General features: G+C 38.3%; 3 protein-coding genes across 4 annotated transcripts in view; 1 reads left to right on the forward strand and 2 right to left on the reverse strand.

Annotated features, from left to right (window-relative positions):
- LOC138043968 (coiled-coil domain-containing protein 142-like) overlaps positions 1-8445 on the forward strand; it is a 33727-nt gene extending 25282 nt beyond the window's left edge. Inside the window, exons 6-7 of the mRNA XM_068890503.1 lie at positions 1138-1522; positions 6312-8445. Coding sequence (XP_068746604.1) covers positions 1138-1522; positions 6312-6398 — 472 coding nt within the window. The 3' untranslated portion in view covers positions 6399-8445. The remainder of the gene's footprint in view (positions 1-1137; positions 1523-6311) is intronic.
- Positions 8446-9058: 613 nt separating this feature from the next.
- LOC138043970 (uncharacterized) lies at positions 9059-13654 on the reverse strand. The gene has a single exon (XM_068890504.1). The coding sequence runs from the start codon at positions 13374-13376 to the stop codon at positions 12054-12056; it is 1323 nt and encodes a 440-aa protein (XP_068746605.1). The 5' UTR covers positions 13377-13654; the 3' UTR covers positions 9059-12053.
- Positions 13655-17065: 3411 nt separating this feature from the next.
- LOC138043971 (major vault protein-like) overlaps positions 17066-20702 on the reverse strand; it is a 32178-nt gene continuing 28541 nt past the window's right edge. For both annotated transcript variants that reach the window (XM_068890505.1, XM_068890506.1), the window contains 3 exons: positions 20205-20285; positions 19398-19478; positions 17066-18251 (listed from right to left, as the gene is read on the reverse strand). In XM_068890505.1, coding sequence (XP_068746606.1) covers positions 18138-18251; positions 19398-19478; positions 20205-20285 — 276 coding nt within the window. In that variant the 3' untranslated portion in view covers positions 17066-18137. The remainder of the gene's footprint in view (positions 18252-19397; positions 19479-20204; positions 20286-20702) is intronic.

Genomic DNA, 20702 nt, shown 5'->3' on the forward strand with positions numbered 1-20702 from the left:
GGTAGTTTCAGCTACTCACGGCTTCACCAAAATATCCCAAAAGCAATGGAAAAGTTGAAAATGCTGCTGGAGCAGCGCATTGCCTGATGAAAAAGGCAATGGATGGCTCTGACATATACGTAGCCTTGCTTGACTACTGCAATACCCCTACTCAAGGCTTGGACTGTAGTCCAGTTTAGTGCTTGATGAGTCGACAAATGAAGACCCTCTGCCGACTACAAAAACTCTCCTAGCTCCAGAAGTGTTGGTAGACCAACACCAGAAGATTATTGCCAACAAATCATGCCAGCCCAAGTACTACAACAAAGGAGCTTGTGACCCCCTAGAGTTTAAATCAGGAGATGTCGTCAAAGTCAACCTATCCCCCGAATGCTTCAAGCAAGGACCCTTAAAGAAGGCTCGAGTGAAAAGAAAAGTCGGGGTGCGTAGCTATGAAGTTGTAACAGAAGAAGGAAAGAAGTTTTGACACAATCGTGTCCATCTTAGGAGATCAAACGAGACTTTTATGTCCAACTGACCAACCACAGGGCTGCAAATACACTTTATTCCAAAATTGGCCCTTTTGGCCTTGTTCAAGGTTAAATTTTCTTTTGAATTTTGTGTTTGAAAGCGAGACCAAAAGGGCCAATTTGCAAGAAAACAAAAGAATACTTAAATGGCGGCCATTTTGGAATAAAGTGTATGGACAATCACACTGCAGCCTTGACAGCCAATTCACCTTATCCTGCCACCCAGTCTCACCATCCAGTCATTGACAAGCCCCCACTCAGGGGTTAGTGGTTGCTTGTTTTCTCGAAAGGAAAAGATACATAACAATAGGTTATTGTTTCTGGTATCCTGTTATGTCATGTAATCACACCATGCACAGGTTGCTTATGACTGTTATTCACAGCTACTTTGAAATATATAATTCTTGATCACCGTTATCTCGTCACTGATGTCCTTCATGGCTGAAGATGGATATTCTACAGAATGCAAATTATATAAAGCTGAGGATGTAAAAGTATTTTTGTTCAAATAGTAATGTATCTGTATTCTTTGCATGGCCATTTTCACAACGGGTCTGTGTTCCAAAATGCAGGATTTGTAGCCAGCTTTTTGTTAATTATTTGTCTTTATATCATACATCTTTTTCAGTTTCATTGGTGCCCAACAGCTGAGTCTTGACTTCAGTTATGTTAAAGTGTGGCTAGCTTCAGACTCGAGTAATCTTTCCTCAGAAATGCAGTCCCATCTTTTAAACTTGGATGTGTTTCGACATCTTGATGGTGCCATCCGTCTTCTGATGCTGCAACCCAGAAAAAAGAGACAGCAGCCAAATGATAATGATGATCCTGAACTGGAATCAAACATCAGTACAATGAGTAGCAGTTCAGTATTGTCGTCATTATCGGGGGTTGATATTGACAGTTATGATGTTGAAGTCTTGAATGACAAGACCATTCCTAACAGTCAGAAGTGGCTTGATCTGCGGCTTAGGGGAGGAAAATCAAAGAAAGGCTTGCTACCTTTCTGTCTCAAGGTGCAAGAAATGAAGTGATTTTAGTTGGTACTTATTATGACATGACTTTAAAAGGCATGTGGGAGTTGTGAAAAAGTCCATGCATTTTAACATTTAAATGACTGACGTTGCATGCTTTCTCTCTCCTTTTCCCTGATTTATCAGTTGTCAGTTACGAAAAAATGCAATCAAATGGCGAGAATGTGGTTAAATGTTGTCAGTTTTAAGTTTGTAAAACCCACATGCCTGTGGCAATTATTGTCTGAGATGTTGTTTCAAATACCAGAGCTGTAATGGACTGGGTGACTTTACATAGATAGATGAATAGTTTATTGCACTTAAAACCTTGCAGCTGACTGGCTGAATTTGCTTAAGTTAACAATACTAATTGCATGTAATTAAGAATATTAGAAAAGGAGTAAAAATAAATAAAGAGTAAATAATACACTCTTGTATAAACTGTAATCATAATTCATTGTCTAAAGTATTATTTGTACAGTAGTGCTCAAGAAATGTGACTGACCATTTTATTTATAACTTATTTGATACAGTTAAGTAACCTAATTAAAATAAATGATTTCACTGCAAGTGATAACACTGTTCTGGAATGTCTGCCTTATTATAATATCATGCACCCTAAACTTGCACTGTTTCCTAAGCCTTTTAGTTCAAATGTTTAAAGGTGGCAAGATTTTTTGTAATTAACTTTAGTTTATATGAGTTATTGTTAACCAATTGTCAAACAGTTTCTAATTTTCTTAGGTCATTGCATTGCAAGTCCTGGTCCTTCTTTATGTAGGTTTTGAATCTTATCCAGACACAGGGAGCCCAAGCTTGGTATATGATCAATGGACGTATACAAAACATGGACCCCTTTGGACCCAGTCTATGGACCCTGTCCATAGACTACCCCTGTGGACCACCCCTCATTTTGTAAAGTTACATGCAGAAAAATCTTAAGACAAAAGAGGGAAGTGATCCTTGCACTTGTCTGGACAAATTATTTAAGGAATAATGTCTCCTATAGACCCCTGAAAAATTAAGTTGGCTTTAATGCAGGTTATAGGTTCCTGCTCCTACTGAATTCAAACCTATGACCGCTGTGATGCTGGTGCAATCCTCTGTACCAACTGAGCTATGAAGCCACTCAGTTTGCGGCAGGTCAATTTGTTGGGCTCATTTGTTCCGGTGAAGGACTCGATGAATGAAAGTAAGTGTCATTAAGTAAGTATAAGTGTGTTATTTGAAATGCAAGTTATAGACAAATCCCTTTGGAGCTATCAAATAGGTGGTATAGGTGTGTATAAGAGACATTTGCTTAAATCAGTAGCCCATAATGAACAACAACTCTATATCCCTGTCATGTTGTGTTCACAAACTGCGATATTTTTTTGGATTGAATTTCCTGTGAATGAAACTCCCGCAGGAGCTCAATGATGAATCACAAGAAACTAACTTGTTTTTCGCTCCTGGTCATGGGCTTCTGTTTAATTTGTCCATACAAGTGCATGGATCGCTTCTCTATTTCATCAGAAACCCATAAGGCTTGAAACGTGTAACGTGCATTCACAGCTTCCGAATATTCAGTGCGAACTGATTGGTTGAATTTTTCAGTGCTAAGTACCATATTTGGAAACCCCTCGCTCTTGTTGTTCCAAATATGGTACTTAGCAAACTGAATATTCAGAAGCTTGTTTCCCAGCACACAAGGGGCTGTTACATGTTTCAACTCTTATGGGTTTCTGATTTCATCTGAAGAACTTTCTTCTTGTAACTTCACAAAATGAGGGGTGGTCCACAAGGGTAATCCATGGACCAGGTTCATGTTTTGTATACATCCATGATCAATAGACTTTGTATGGGAAAATTAAGTTTGAGCTTATAAAAATTAATGCTAAAATAAGCTGTAAATGTAGAAATAAACTTCACTTACCTCTATGTACAGTTGTCCTTGTGTTTTCTGTGCAATCGGAGGGCAAACTGTGTCCGTTCTAGATGGGTTTGAGGCTTTCGAATTTTTACGATGTTGTTAGTATATATGAAGCCACCCTAAATGTTAAATAGGCAGGTACAAAAGTCAGAATGGATCAATCGGATCCCTCACCTTGGATCGATGACGTAAAAAAATGATAAGGCCTCAAGAAATAACCATAATTATGTCTAATCATTAAGCTAACCTTGGTGAAGTTGGGGGGCAAAGGTTGAATAGTTTCGGCTTACAAAACCGTTTTTTGCATGGTCCGAGGTGAGTGATGAGAGTTGATCCAGTCCATTTTGTACCTGCTCATGTTAAAATTTAAAAATTATGAATATTATCTAGAGATTTACACTCTTACACTATTGATAAATTAGTAATGATAAAAGGCACATATAAAATGCTCAAATTTGAATGGCAATTGTGAAACAGAGAAAGTTTGGAAAACAATGTTCATTATCAATTTAGTTTGCACGAGAAACCTTATGGTGGCCAGCTCTTCGGCTGGCTTGCTAACTCAGTTTGAAAAACTTTGTGAAACATGTTGTTGGGCTTAGTTTGTAACATTTACCAGAAGCATGTGATCTTGAGTGGCGTAGCTTGCAACTCTTTTCCTTGGAACAAAGCTGGAGATTGTAGGACACCAATTTTATGCCCAAATATGGACAAAATAAGATTGAAACTGCTTGCACGGGAAAATGCATGAGCTAATTTATATCCAAATAAAGAAATTTTTAAACTAAAACTCCAGCTCGGAACCAGAGTTGAACGCTTCAAGGTCATGAGCTACTGTATTTACCTGTTAAATGTTCACAAATTGTTTTGAGTCACTTATGCCTTACTGATTTTGTTGAATGCAGATGTATTTCTTATTGACATTGCCTAATAATTATTTATTTGCAATAACATTTTAATGCAATATAACTTGAATTTTGTTGTACTTATAGCTAAGTTTATAATGACAGTAGGTTGTTTGCTAGCTTTAGTGTCAACATATTTATTTTTTTGTATATATTTTTTGCTGAACTTTCAAAAGTTCAATCATCAATTTAATATTAAATAATATCATAATTATTTATGCCTTAATGCTGAAAACGCTAATGGGCGAGTGGGACCTTTAGGAATTGTGTTGTTTCTTTGTAAATTATTATCATTAATTGCATCCCAGGGGATGGGGGAGGGGGGGGGGGGGTTGTAAGTCATTAGAAATGCTAGTAGAAGGGGATAAAAAGAACCCTCTGCTGGGTAAAATGGATATTTTCTGCTATGAAAGAATGAGAATTTGGCCAAATTATTCTTACCAGACACAATACCACATTTTAACAAATCAACGTTTCTTGCTTTTATAGTATTTCTCTTTAGCTAAGTACTGAAATTTCATTTTCTTTCATGTTACAAGACTCCCAGTAACTTAAAGAAAAATATATTTAGGTGTAAGCTTAACTTTTTAAACCTCATTTAATTAAGAGTGTAACAAAATGTTGCCATTTTAGTGTTAACATAGAAGAAAATTAATGTAGAATAGCCTAACAAGTTAAAATAAAAATAGAGTTTTGAGTGAGCAATGTGTTTTTTTTAAGGCCCATGCAGAACATGTATTTAACCCTATCATTTCTTCTCTTTCAAGTTTCAAATGAAGTGGGGAGCGAAAGTTATCACCATTTCAGTTGATCAAACAAGCACAAATTCAATCAATCAATCAGTCAGTAAATTGATCAATCAATCTTATTAATAAATCCAATCAATAATATTAATAAATCTAAATCGTTATTTTTATGCCATTTGAGGTTTTAAAGTAAAATATGCATAATCGTATTGCCACTTTGGTTCTCCAATCAACCGATCAATCAATATTAATCTCTTTAAAACAGTAATCTTTACATGCGATGGGGTTAGTACATGCAATCCATGTGAAACTGAAAAGGAAACTAGGCAAAGTTTACAAGTATGGGAAGTGTCCATTTTTATGTCCTAGATGACAAATAAGCACTATACTTTTAAGGGGAGATTCCCTAAACAACAAAAATAAATCGTTGCCACAGGAAATTTCAAATACTCAGTTCTGGCATATTCTTTTTGGATGATTGTGTTCTATTAAGAACCTCTTCCTCGAGTTTGAGTCCCAACCTTATTTGGTCAGTTCTGCTCAACCATCTTGGATTTTTTCGTGTAATATTATTAATAAGTAATCACATGATTTTACGCAAGCAATTTGGAATAAATAAGCTCTTGTAACTTTCTTCAAATACCCTTATTGCACTCGCTAATTTTGTTCTTCTTTGAAAAAAATACTTGTGCTGTTTTATTGCAAATATTGTGCTTGAAATCATGTGATTACCTATATTATACTAACACATAAATTTGATTATAAAAATCTCAGTAAAACATTCCGTAGTTTAAGTATTTTAAGATAAAAAAGGCTAAAAAAACAAAAGGGACAACATTTTGACCCCATCTCAATATCATTATCAAGGCAAAAAGTTTATGCAGTGAAAAAATTTTGTGCTTTTAACTTGGATGTCCATTTTTCTTTTAGTATTTTTAGAATTTCTCATTGTTTTGGACTAGCCTGTTAGGATAGCATCAAAATATTGGTTTTTAGTCTTTATCTTAAAATGTTGTATGGAATCCATTTCACTGCATCACAACATTTTTTGTAATAATTTGTGATTTGGTTTACATTAAGTACAATAATATTACTTGTTCAGTTCACTCAAGAGAATACAAAACTGGCCTATTCAATCCAATCCAAAAGTGTTAAGATTTTTTGAACTTTCATTACTCATTACCCTCAGGGAGATTAGCATTTATATCCCTTTGTGACTCGTTTCACAGGTTGGTTTGTGCGGCAGAATATCAAACAGAGGAACAAGGCGAAACATGAAGGATAGGCCAAGGGCCTTCTTTACTTGCCATGTGTGAAATGATCACCAAACTGGAGAAAAACTAAAACAGGAAGGTGCCAAGACTGCTGTAAGAATATTTTGGTCTTGAAAGGCTACTTATTTTAGAAAACAAAAATTGGAAATCAGTCAAGGCATTTGGTTCTGTTCAAATGATTCTCATTCCACAAAGATATCGTTGGGGGTTATGGAGATTGGTACAGGCATGTGATGTCAAACAAAACACAAATCCTCTTTCCTTTGCTCCACAGTCCCACAATGAACTTAATAACAAAGTTGATTGGTTTCTTCCCAGTCATGGGCATTCTAAAGATAAAAAAGGCCCTTCTTTTGTTAACATTCCTTCTGACCATCACTCAAGGTTTCCATTTTGAGCAGGAATAAGCTGCAGAGGAGGCCAAGGGCGAAATGTCACTTAACCCTTGGAAAGCCATTGCTGTGAAATGCAGAATTTAACCCATTGACTCCTAGGAGAGGGACTTAGATTTTACTCTTAACACCAAGGAAAAGAAAGGAAAGGAAACAAACTTTATTTGAGTGTCTAGTACTGGAGCGCTAATTGGGGACACTGTAAACTGAAACTAACAATTAATGCAAATCTAGTCAAATGTTGGTTTTTGAGTAGAGGGGAAACCGGAGTACCTGGAGAAAACCTCTTGGTGCAGAGACGATTTTACTTGTCAATGGGGGCAGTCCAGGTGTCAATGAGTTAACATCCTCTTGAGATCATGAGAGGTTAGTTGCCAGAAAAATATATTTGATGCTCTCAGGTACAAATGGCATGAAGCATGTTGGTTTGGGAAAAAACTTTGAGATGTTTACTGTGCCTTTCAATAACATGCGAACTCTTAAATTCAAAGGTCAACCGACAAAATATACGTTTTTTGCTACCAAAAATCAAATGTTTGGCAGCTTCTCCAAGCTTCCGACTACTGTCGAGTGCACAGTAATCAAATCACATCGTTGAGCCCAGTTCAGTCAACATAGTCTGAAGCTGGGAGGAGCTGCCGAACATTTGATTGACGGTAGCAAAAAACTTATTTGTTGATTGAGCTTTGAATTTTAGAGTTCTCATGTTATTGAAAGGCGCAGTAAAGAAACCACACATTGTGCTGAATGAAAGAAAAAAGAACATCCTAGTATTTCCCTCTTTTGTGGTAAACCTGCCTTCATAGTTACGTTTAACAAATCACTTGTTTCTCAAGTGAATGTACAGTACCCACCTATTACCAACTTCTAATGGAAATCGTTTGAGATCGCTGGAAGTTTAAAATAGTGGGATGGTACCCATAATAATTCTACCCCCAATATTCTTAGTCAAGGGAAGGTGCTTAGTGTTGGTTTTTATTGTGGGACCTTTATGAAAAGTCAGTTTTAAATCACAAGGCCTTGCTTTCTTAATATTAGGGCACAAGGAAAACTAAACACCCTAAAATGATTCTCATTCCATTTATTTTGGATAAAAACAAATTAAATAATTATTCTCAGATTAAGATGTACATATATGCAGAACCAGCTACCATTAGATCTTATCATACTAAAGAACCTGAAATGGGTTGTACAAATGTCAACGGTATACTGTACAAAACAGCAAATGCTCAGTTAAAACCAGGTCTGCGTAAAACATCAAGGTACATTCCTTAATGACCTAAGAAACCCTCAAGTTGATCAAAATTTATATTAACACATGTTAGGGATCATGTTGCTAAAGGAACTGTGCCTATTCTCTAGCATGATCACTCTGATCTTTACTGGGTTGTTAGTTCACTTAATCTAATCTTATGCACATGCAATTAAGGTGCATGGGTCATCTACAGCTATTCCTTTAAATCCCAATAAAGTGCAATTATATTCCCATACTCTCCTCAAAAACTTCGTGGGGAAATATTACTGTTTTAAAATTAAGGTCTTTATTGCTGTTATCTTATCACTAAGTCAATTTTTTTGGAAATTAACAAATTGAAGGGCTGCAGGAAAATACCATGCAAAGTCACTCTTTGGTTGTTTTGTCGGTTTGTGTTATTAGTGAAAAAGCTAAAAACAGAATGAAGGCAAAAAGTTGAAAACAGAAGGGAAAAATGAGCCGCTTTTGTATTACATTCCATGTTTATTTTTACAAAGTTAATGTTATTGACTGTGCTCAAGCAGTCAATTGTTTTGAAAACAAAAACAACTTAACCAACTTTTTACCTTCATAATCTTTTTAATTACAAGTGACAATATTATGACAAAATTCCTTGGACAATGATCGCCACTTTGGAGATAAGCACTACAAATTACATTCACCATTATTAAGACAAAGGATGTTGAGGTCAACCATGGTTCTGTCTATTGGTAAGTGTTCCCTGTCCAACCAACATTTCTGGGCCAACGATTTTGATAATGAGGCTATGCATTAGCCTTTTGTCTAAGTAATGCGCTACTCAGATTCCAATTAGAATGCTGGTACTCCAATGGATCTTTTTTTCTGTTGTTATGGATAAAGGAGTTAAAGGCAAGTTTCAAGCTCTCAGTTTTGAAGAAATGGCCAATAATCTCTCCACAAAAATAAATCATACATCTCCTTTAGTTTGTATTAATCAAGTAAATGGAAGTTCAACAGGCTTGACCAACAACTTTACATAGCCCTTTTAAGTATGAAAACTGCCTGGTATTCAACAGTGCTCTCATGAGAGGGTGTAATGATTGAAATCTCTTTTATTCAAACTTGACTTTTGATCATGACCATGTCAGTTAAATTACTCAAATGTTTCTAACCAGCCTACAAAAATGATGGGATTTAACATAAACTCCTCTACTACATGCAAACCAAAAGTAAAAAATGTATCAGCTACAGAGTCCACCTTCTAAATGCAGCAGATAAGCTTGCACTAACTATCAGCAGCTGTACGTCAATGTATAATGTTCTGGTTGGTGTTGGTTTCATTGAGGGCTCCCAGGAGTGTTTTGAATTGAATGGCTATAATAAAATTGGTACAGAAAACACAAAAAAATATGAATTGAACTGAAGGATCAATCACAACACCTCTACTATGAAAATCAGGATTTCAACTAATTTGACAAGAGACACTTCTAATGTGATGGGAGGGGAGAGGCCACCCTACCCTTTTAAACTACTCCCCAAACATTATATCCTGACATTCACCACATGCTCCATGGAGATGAATGTGAGTTGACCTCAACACATCACTACATTGTTGTTACAATATATATGCCATGAAATAAAAGAACCTGCTTTCTCATGCACACATGCTTAACAATAACACATTAATCTCAATGTTTGCCGATTACTCTGACAGTTACATAGTAACCAGAGGTATGAAGTATCTTGAGGTAACATTTATGGTAAAAATCTTCTCAACTACTTGAAATCAGTCCTACCATTAATTTAGCATCTACTGAATTGCGAAAATTTTGTAAATGTTGCTAACCTTCCTATGCGTTATCTGTGGCTGCTTCACAGGCTAATCAGCATTTAAAAGTGTACCTAAATTTATGAATTATATTAGAATCTTAACCCTTTGTACTTAAGGCTACTTATGGGTTGTGGTCATGTTCAAGATTATCTGTTAAATAAAACCACTGAATAAAGTTAATGACTTATCATAATATTGCTCTTTTAGTATTGGATCTTTTTGTGTCTGTCCACATGGGTTGTGTCACATTATGTGTATTACATATGCAGGCATTTTTTCCAGTTTCCAACTACCTTTAAAACATCTAAACACCCAAAGAAACATGTTGAAAGTTAAATATCACATGGTCAAATTTGTTTAAATGTGAATAGAAACTGATTTTGTCGCTGATTTCAATAATTGGAAATCCATGTCAGGACAGATTTCAATTATTGAAATCAGTGACAAAATCTGTTTTCAGATTTTGTGTTGGATTGGAAATGCAAAGATCCTGATTTTAAGATGAAATCATTCCCAATCAAACACACCCTAAAAATCAATTAGACTGTCCAAACTAAGGACATTTGTCAACTGTATAAGTGCCACTATGATAAAATAGATCCCTTCTCCTTTTTTTTTTTTCAATTTTAAGGTGCAGACCATTCTTTATCGTTAGTACTGAGAGTATTAAATATCTAGTTTCAGCTTAAATAACGAGCTATTCTTCTCCAAGTGTAGGCCTTAAGTTTTAAAATGAGAGGAATGAAGAGAAGTGATCGCATTTAATGTAATCATTGTAGCACTCTGACCAGGAAAATAAAAACAATTTATGCCTAAACACTACTACATTGTGTTACATGATTGACATCTCAAATGAGACTTAAAGAAAACTGTGGAAACCTACAGGACACATGTACATGTGATCATAACATAAATACATAATTTGCCAAACTTGGAAAAGAGCCATCTTTTCTACTGCGAACAGCACTTAAGCAGTATTCATTACAGGAACTTTGTCTGTTAGGTAATTCATGACAAGTAAATAATATTATTATATTGCAACATTGATCTTCTTCCTGGGATAAAGATATTGTTCCTAGGAATTTGCCGTACTTGGCTTACAAGTAAGCAAAGTTAAACCAGAGCCTTTCGTTTCAGGTCAAATAGTATTTCTGATACAATTGGACACCTAAAACTTACATATAAGACGTTATGCTTGCCCAGTGTTCTCTGGTGAATTGGCATAATGAGATAAATAGCACAAAAACAACTACTTGATGTTCATAAAAACATTTTGCGTTCCCTATTAAATGATACCAAATCAGGCAAAGAATCTAGAGGAGGTTTCGTCACGGAAGTCTTAAATAATTTCTGCCTCACAGTTTAGGCTATTCAAAAAGACCTTAGCTCTAAAACAATGAAAACCAAGCAATACTGAAGATAATGTGATGGACAAAAATTGACGCATTTTTTTAGGTTATTGACTACATGTACTGAATTACTTTTAACAAAGAATTAAACTTGTAATTCCTTCTATCCTAAAAAAACACTCCTTGACGTAAAAAAATGCGGTCAAAACAACAAATACGAGCGAAATTGATAAGGTCGGTGATCAACGTTTGTAGAAATTTAACTCTCGCAATTGAATTCATGGATTTTACGAATGTTTGTAAAAAAAGTAGAAATTCGAAATTGCTCCAACTGTAGGACACACCTTGTTACACAAAGGCGTGTAAAATCGCAGGCATAATTAGAATTTTCGGTTTAAAAATGTTGTGAGTACTTTGCTGTTCTGGAACAGAAACAAACTGATCTTTCTTTCTGACCTTTCTTTTGCACAAAAACCACGCAGAAACGGCGAACAATGTAAGCTTATAAGTTTACCAAGAGAGCATTGTGACGATCGACAAAAGCACCCAACAATACTCGTATGTGATGACGTGCTAAAAACACTGGGCAAAACATATGATACCTATTCTTTGCACACAATCGCTGCTGGTTTGTAGGCCTAAATTTATATAGCTGTACAACATTTGAGTACACAACACGAGGAAGAAAGCACGTGTACAAAACCTCACTTGAGAAGACAAAGGAACAATGTATTAGTTCCCAACAAAGACTACCAATCGAGCATGATCGGCATGTAAGAGATGGCCAAATAACCCCATGTTACGATTTCTTTTTACGAGTAAATAAATAAACAATTCAGAGATTCTTGTTTAACTAATAAAGTTTCTACATACTGTGGAAATATCGTGGAAATGAATATACAACTTCGCTTAAATACGACAGCCTTCGGCGGTTTTTACTTCAATGCTCTGTGGATGGTCAACAGCTGAGCGTTCAGTTGGAGCATCTCCAGTTGCTGTAACGATGGCAGTTTTCGCCCTCTTCTCTTCATTAGAAGGGTCCTCGGCGTTTTTAGAATGATGAACGGCATCCGAAGTCGACGCCACAACGGTAGAAATAATCGGGAAGTTATTGTTCATAGCTCCAGCTATGGACGCAGTGATGTTGACCGTACTAAGTGCTCCGTTTTCCGAACTTTTTGGCGCTGAATTGTTTTCCGTGGAATTAACCACGTTGTTGACACTGTTGCTGGAAAGTATAATTGGTGTACCCGCGTACTGAGTCAAAGGGATAGCGTAACTTGGAGTGGGAAACGTCGTTGCCACGGTGCTTCTAACCGCTTGTACGGTTACTGTAGGGGTAGGCTGAATAGATGTTGGGTTCGTTACCGCGGTTGTAACGAACGTCGGTCGTAAAATCATGCTTCCTCCAGGAATTGGAGTCGTTGGAACATACCCGACACTGCCGATCGGGGCGTAAGTCACAGTTCCCGAGCTATTTACTGCTTGAACTTGTTGTAATCCTTGTGGGAAAACCTGAGCCACCTGGGAATTTTGCGTTAAGACTGTTGGTGGAAACGCGCCGTTCTGAGTCGCTATCGTTGCTGTCCCATTCATTGCGATCGGAGTTTGAGCCTGCCCACCAGCCCACCCTGGAGTCATTGCCACTCGCGCTTGTACATATGGTCGTTTCACCGCTTTTTGCCTTCTTCGGGGTCGATACTTGTAATCTGGAAATTCTTCTTTGTGTCGTTTGTCCAACCTGGCTGCTTCGTCCACGTAAGGTTGCTTCTCGGCTGCAGGCAGCATTCGCCATAGTTTGCCCAGCATCTTGCTTAACTCGGCGTTGTGAACATGAGGGTACTGCTCCGCAAGTTTCCTCCTCGCAGATTGCGCCCAAACCATGAACGAATTCATTGGCCGTTTAACGTGATTTTCCTTTTTCGGCAGTTGCACCTCAGAATACGGTCCTGGCATAATTTGAGTCTTTATTGGCAAACCAGCTATCTTGAAAGTGGCGGCATCGATTTGAGAACATTCGGAGGCAATAGTGTCCTCTGTTCCTGTGTTTTCTGCTGTTACGGTGGCATTTAGCGTGTTCGCGTCGGCAAATGAGGGCGCCGTCGTTGTAATTTTCCAGTTAAAGTTCTGATCATTAGTATCTATTTGTTCTACCTTTTCGATTTTCACTTCCCCTAGTTCAGGCTGCCCGTTTGTGATCGCGTTATTCACTGCAGTCGTTACCGCGGCCATTGTTGAGTTTGATCACAACTTCAATATCACTGGCAGAGAAATGACATTTCTTTGAATCACGTGATGGAATAGGAAACACGTGATACAAAGGAAAAAGCGCGAGTTCTATAATTCCGGTCGAAAATCTTCAAATGTCGATCCAGAGGCAAATTTTCAACACTACGTACAGCGAACCAAACGGTAGCAATCCAAGCTGACTTTGAACAATGCCGAATCGAACAATATATGTTTTGCTTTTGGCTATTCAATGTGTGGGCCGCATTGTCCTTTAGCGAGCCAATAATATGCAAGGAATTGAAAGCACGCTGTTTAGCGGAAGTTCCAAACAAAAGAGGACTCCAGTGGCTATTGTTCGCACAGACAAGTGCGACACATTCGATCTCAATTATGCAGGCCAGTTGTCAAGGAAAATAATTGAACAAAGGGCTATTGTAATTTAATATTCTGGGATTGGAGGCATTGGACAAAGGCCGCCAATGTTGTTAGAATTAGGAACATAACTTCAAGAAAAAAAACACATCCAATTCATTGTTCTCGCCGAAAATCCCCTACTGAAGCTCTGCGTTCTATCACTTTCTGGTTTAGATTAATGCGAAACAGACAACGCCATGATTATTTCAAGCGAAATTTGTATGCTAATTTGTTCGCTGTTATCGGCTTTTCCTCGATGAAGGCAGATGTTTTTCCCACCCCACGTCAAAATACGGACAGATGAAAAACAGTTTGCTAATGAGTAAATTTTTGACCACCCCCAACTCTCTAAAAATTGTTAATGGGTAACACGAAAAAATCAGATGTAAATATAATACATTTATCATTTTTCGATTTCATTTATATATTTATAAACGTTGACTAATTTTAAAAAAATAGCGATTTTCTCTTGAAGGGCAACGTTCATATATTTCTGGTTAATTTACATATCTTAATCTTTTCACGACAGGATATCTTCTGTTGTTATTGAAAAACAAAACACGAAGCCAAATTTGCATTTTTAATGTTTTTAGCGGAAAACATGGAAACTTGAGTTGAAACTTCATATGGATAAGAATTAGAAAAATTACCTCTTTCGTAGATCAATGTTGGTTGTTAAATTTCGTTTGATTTTATCTTTTAAGTTGCACTCAGTTTTGGACCATACTTTCCAGAACATTCCAAGTTTATATCGGTCAATAAGAAATCCCTCCTTAAGCTGGAAAAAGTCAGCCGAGAAGCGACAATTTAAACTCCAAACATGCATGCTGAATTTTATATCTGGAATGTTGACAACCGGTGTACGTAACCTTGGGTACTCTTGAGTACCCTGGTATGCCAGAGGAATTTTTTTCCAAGGTCGGAGAGAAGGTTCAATACACCTCTTTTACCCCCCAAAATGTTGCATAATCGTTGTTTGCAATTTCTCCTGGGACAGGACGATGTCCTAAGAAAAACAATGCCTATGCATTTTTTTTTTGTGGGGGTGGGGGTAAAAGAGGTGTATTATTGGATTTGTGCAACTAGAGAATAGATATTTTTTGTCCTCAACCGTTGTTTTCGAATCATCGAGCGTTCTCTCTGACCTTGAAAGAAAATTCCTCTGGGGTACCCTGATGCGGCAGTCAATGGCACCAAAGCACCAAAAGGCGTGATTCGGCAAAGAAACTCGCGAGTGATTTGTGCGCGGAGTTATGAGTCCTAAAACGAAAACAATAACTACTTCTTTTGTGCTCAATTTTGATCATATACACTCCCCGTGCCGCGACTTTGTCGGTTATGTGCCACGTTGTTTCGCCGATGTTTCATCAGAGAGAGAAGTGAGAACAAGCTGCCTTAAAATCCTTAGTTGTTTGCGCTTCGAAAAAAATGAAAGCCAATCCGGGGAGGGGGGGATACTTCCTATTAGTGGGCTACTGGGGGATGTGCCACTGGATGGGGTCGCATTTTAAGACTGGATTGACTATAATGGGGTTGCATTTTCAACAGAGTTCCCGAGTTACTAGAATGGGGTCGCAAATTGTCGGGATTTTGGGGGTAAGAAAAGTCTGGCTAGTGGGATTTAAAAATGGAAAGATTCGCGGTAAAAAAAAAAAGTTGTTACAGAAAGAACTAAAGCGCTGTTAATTTAATATTAACTAGTCGCAGTACATTCCGTTTCGAAATTACAACTTAAAGGCTTTATGTAGGGTTTATGCGCATAAACAGAAAGTGACTAAGTTGGGGTCGCAAAAGTGACGAAGATGGGGTCTATAATTGGCCATAAAATAGACAATAAAGGGGTAGGGGTTCTGAGAGGCCAGCGGCAACATACCCAGTGAAAATTGACCTAAGCAATCCCCCCCCCCCCCCCCCACCGGGAAACCAATGAAGCATGTTGTTCAGCGTATTTGCTCGATTAGACCAAGGTTGCTTAACCTGCGATCTGGCGTTCTTTTCTTTAGAGAGGTATTTTGCCGCGCCCTCTCTAAAGAATAGGAACGCCTGATCGTAGGTTAAAAGTAAAAATAAAAACCAACAAATAAAGCAACGTGACACACTAACACCAACCCGGTGTGGCCAACTCATCACGTATGCGCCCACCCATTTCACTCGGTCAATTAGCAGCCATGGACAGCTGTTTCTACCTTGCTGGGCCTCAGTAGCATGGCATAGCTAACATACAAAGCCCTTCACCCAGAAATGATGGGAAGTTGCATCATGGCGTACGCATTCCAACTTTTAATATCACTTACAAACAACAGGTCTAGAAATGCTATCAGCAGCATTTGACGATACGTAAAACTACCGCTAAGAAGAAATGTCCCACTGACCGGAACTCAGAAGTTGACGACTTAAATTTGGGGACAGAATTCGCAGTGTCGACATCCCGCATGGCTTATCTACAAAATTAGCGCGTTGGGTGGTGTTTGCCCGGGGGAACGTTCAAGCCTCGATTTGACTCGTATATTACAATGACTAAGTGTAAAGGCGCTGTTACACTGGGCAATGTTTCGTGCATCTTGTCTCGCAACGCCATTGCGAGACAAGTTGCACGAATCATTGCCTAATGTAACATACCTTGCAACGGCCAAAAACGTTGCCAGGCCAGTTGCAGAAACCGTTGCGGCGAAAAGTAGAATTGAGCTCTACTTTCTGCAGCAGTTGCATGACGAATTTTTTCAGCATTGCGCAGTGTAACACGTCTTGCAACTTGTGTCGTGACGGTTTGCGGCAACCAGCCAATGAAAATGTTTCTTTAACTTCGTGTGATCATCGCAGCGAGAGAAGTTGTATGAAACGTTGCTCAGTGTAACACCCATAAAACAACTTGTTTCGTAATGTGAGAACGTTTGTAGAAATGGCGTTGCGAGACAAGTTGCACGAAAAATTGTAGTGTAACAGCGCCTATGACAGTGGTCTTCGTTCTTCAGGAATAAGGTCAATGGGATGATCCTAGTTGAGAGGCTCATGTGGTGACCATAAATTAATTGACAAAAATGACTTTACTGGACGGGCCCGGTTGGCGCATTTGTAGAGAACTGGCCTCTCTGATGTGTCACGGGTTCAAATCTCAGGCGACCGCACCATATGTAATTTTCTTCTGTACTCTGCCCTGAGGGTTTTTGACAGTCGCCAACCAAGAGTTCATGTTTAAAAGGCCAGTCAAAGAGTTAGTTCTCCCTCTTAGAAAAGTCAGATAGTTGATTGTAATACTGAAGTAACCTGAGATAAATCCTCTCATTACAAAGTTTTAATTTGTTCTCATCCTTCTGCCATTCCAAACATTTAGCTCCTGTACGTTACTCCAGTTCTGTACGCCACAAGTTCTCCTCAAGTTTACAAAAATGATCACATACGGGCCAAAATTACTGAATGCTGATTGGCTGAGACGGAGGACATGATTACTTGGTTAACAGTTGCCAACAGTTTACAAGAGAATCTTCTTCCAGATTAAACTACTTTTTTGTCCTCATATAAAATACATTTTAAGGACGGTGCCTACTATTGTTATTGCGCATACGTTCTGCGCATCTAGAGATACTCGGATTTCCTATCGGTGACGCTGAGTAATACAGGGATGTTTTTGCGCGGTTTAAAACTATCCGGAGAAAGTAGATCTTAGTAAGTACTCTTGGTATCAAAAAGAAAATTGGGGGTAACCATGCATTTTTGAGACATAATTAAGCTTCAATTTGAGAAAGAACGCCATACATTGCTTTGTGTTTTAAAGCTTTTTACAAATATTATTCACGAATTATCTTTTAAAAATGCGTGGTTACCCAATTTTCTTTTTGGATTTCACTTGTTAAGATCTGCATTTCCAGCATAATCACACACCGGGGCAAAAATATCTTTAATTAGTAGGCACCGTCCTTAAGCGCTATTTCTGTTGACAGCAACGATTATTGAATTGAACTTAAACAAAATAGGAGGGTGTGGATTGTAATTTCCTGCGGCACTGGACGGGTTTCCCTCAATAATTTTGCCCTTTATATGTGATAAACATGAAATTGCCATGTGCCCTCGTGCAATTAAGGATTAATTTCACTTATATTATCGAAGTTTTCCAAATATTGTGAAATTTTTGAAAATACGCTTGAAATTAATTCTTAATTGCCCTCAGGCCCATAATCTTACAATTTTTGCGTGACTCTATTTTCGAAGCTGATATGATTGCAGCATTTTTGCGACGAAATCTAGTTTCCTCAAGAAATTTCTAGCACTTAAACTCGCTTTTAAAACGAGGCTGCTCTAACACAGCAATGGTCCACTAGATAACTTTATTTTCGGGCCTAGCTTTTGTTGCCATCAGCGCATCATTGCTCCCTGTGCAAATCCACCAGAGGCCTGATACAAGTTCAGCGGTGTACACCCGTCGGTGATTAACACGTTCTGAATTCCCAGTCCTTTGAGAAGGCCAGCCTGTCCAGAGAAATAAATGGTGTAAAAGTTTTATTTGAGCCATTTTGTTCATGTAGAATATGAGTTGTAGTAACTGATATACTAATAGAAATAGAGAGAGAGGCCTGGCTGCCTGAAATAATTGGAGAGTTAAAAAGGGCATCCAGCCAGATTTGTTTGAATTATCAAGGAGTAGTGAGGTGCCTTTTGTCATTGACGAGGCATTTGAAACTGGTTATACACAAGCAGGATACTGGACTATTTTAGTTCAGTTACTCATGGGTTTCACGCCGAAGCGATCATCAGACTAAAAGCTAAATACCAATGTCCTACTCTACTTAATGGTACTACCGCGGAGGCTCTTGATCTGGTTGGCTGCGTAGAATTTGTTTTCGTGCCTGCATTTGGTTACTAATTCAGAAAGTTTACTCAACAATCCCGGGTCTTTTGAAGTAAGGATACAGAGCTTTTCAGCCAACCAAAGGTTGCATTTAAACAAAGGTTGCATGAAAGTAGTTACATATTTTGGGGAAAATCGTTTTGTACCCCTTTCTAGTATTTGTTCAGTAATGAAGGTATCACACTATAAGTATTTTGACTGTTATCTTGTTGCTAGTAATTTTATTTAAAACAATTATGGAATGCAGGTGTTATAATGCAATATCAGTTTTGTGGGATCAGTAGTCTTTCTTGCTGGATAGCCGAACAGCGTGATTCCCCAACGAGTACAGCACGGGGTATTGCCCGAACGGTCACCCAGCTATGTATTAATTAACCTTGACTTCCCTTGGGCAAGCCTCAACCTATCACATGAGATCGAGGCCAAGTGTGCCAGTCCAAGATGGCGTTCAAACGCTGAAATCGAAGCAACCTCGTTCCCAGGGTCCTTTCTCTACTTCGAGAAAGGACCCTGGGAACGAGGTTGAGATCGAAGGGCATCACGATTGATACCCAAGGGACATCCCGCGGAACTGACCCGATTAAAATGCAATAAATACACACATACAATACAGAACACTCACACAGAGTGAGCACTAAGTAAATACCACACTAGAACGGTAATGCTATAGAATAAATAGGAGGAATGCAAGGAAGAAAATAATTATTAATTACTACTGACGAAATTAAGGCCGACTGTCGATCGCCTCTTGTTAAGACATAATTTACCTGTGATTCGGGGCCTGACCAAGCTATTTTGCTGATCGTCTTTGAACCAATGGCTTTGGCCATTGCTGAAAGCTTATTGGTCTGTAGAGCAAACGAAAAAAAATTGCCAGCAACTGACTCAACCTCAACATTAAATTTCTCTTTGCATTTTTCCCAGGAAACATGAATGATGATCTTAAAACTTCAGCCTTGTATTTTGATGGGCATAGAAGGATAACGCCTGCTATATTGAATAGTAAGTGTTGGAGAGCTGGGGAGAGTGAAAAAATGTTCCAAGAGGAGAAGACGATCAATTTTTCCCTCCCTTCCCCGCCCCTCCGTTATCTCGCGCCAATCCCACTCTGCTTTTTTAAAATGGCGGACTTGTGTTTGAAACATTTAGTCTTTAACTAGCCTGTGTACGTCCGCCCGCTCTCCTGAAATGTTTGAGGAGAGCGGGCGGCTGTACACAAGCTAGTCTTTAACAAGCCTTTGCTGCCAAAAAACGCTGGTTCTGCAGGCTGTTCAAAAATAAGAATAAAGTACTTGATCAACAAAAATAAAATCGTCTTGTTTTTCTTTGGCAACGTACCAATCCAACATGCGGCTGCGATGGGTTCGATCCCCGGCCGAAACATCTCAGATGTTCCAGATGTTCGCTTCAGCGAACTGAGAAGTAAGGCCGTTAGCTTTGGAGGAAGTGTCAAATGGAACAAACGCTTTGCTCTTCCTATCAAACATTCATTCTTCCTTTTAGCCTTTCACTCTTCAGCCAAGAACTAGGCTAACATCTAGCGGCCGTTCCATGATTCCAAAACGACAACCTACCTCAATCTCTGCTAATTTCTTGGCCTTTTGTAGTTCCAGTTGATTACGTTGTTTCTGATGTTCAAGTTCACCTTGTCTTTCCTGTGAAATGATGCACAGAAACGTTGACTCTATTTTTGTACACAGGTATAGTTGTCGTTGAGACTAAACGGGGCCCCATGTGAGGTTTACACAGCTCATCGCATTAAATCCAGACAGTAATCCCCCAGTTAAAAGACCACTTTTACATTCTTTTGTCGTCATGTTAACTAGACCTACCGCCCTCATTTTGAAACAAAAATTCTTTTGAAATTCGCTAGTCCAAGTAGCGAGGCTAGAGAGGCTTATTAGCATTAAAACAAAAAAATAATTTTTTTTTTGGCCATTATGAAAGAGGTCTATGTAGATTAGGCAAAATGCTAGATTTGAATGCTTTGAAGAATTCCTTAGACGACAAGAGTACTCTTAAATTAACATTAGGTAATGTTTCTTTATCTTTTCGATGACTCTGACGTTAGC

The sequence above is a fragment of the Montipora capricornis genome, chromosome 3 (genome assembly GCF_036669925.1).
Source record: "Montipora capricornis isolate CH-2021 chromosome 3, ASM3666992v2, whole genome shotgun sequence".
NCBI lineage: Eukaryota > Metazoa > Cnidaria > Anthozoa > Scleractinia > Acroporidae > Montipora > Montipora capricornis.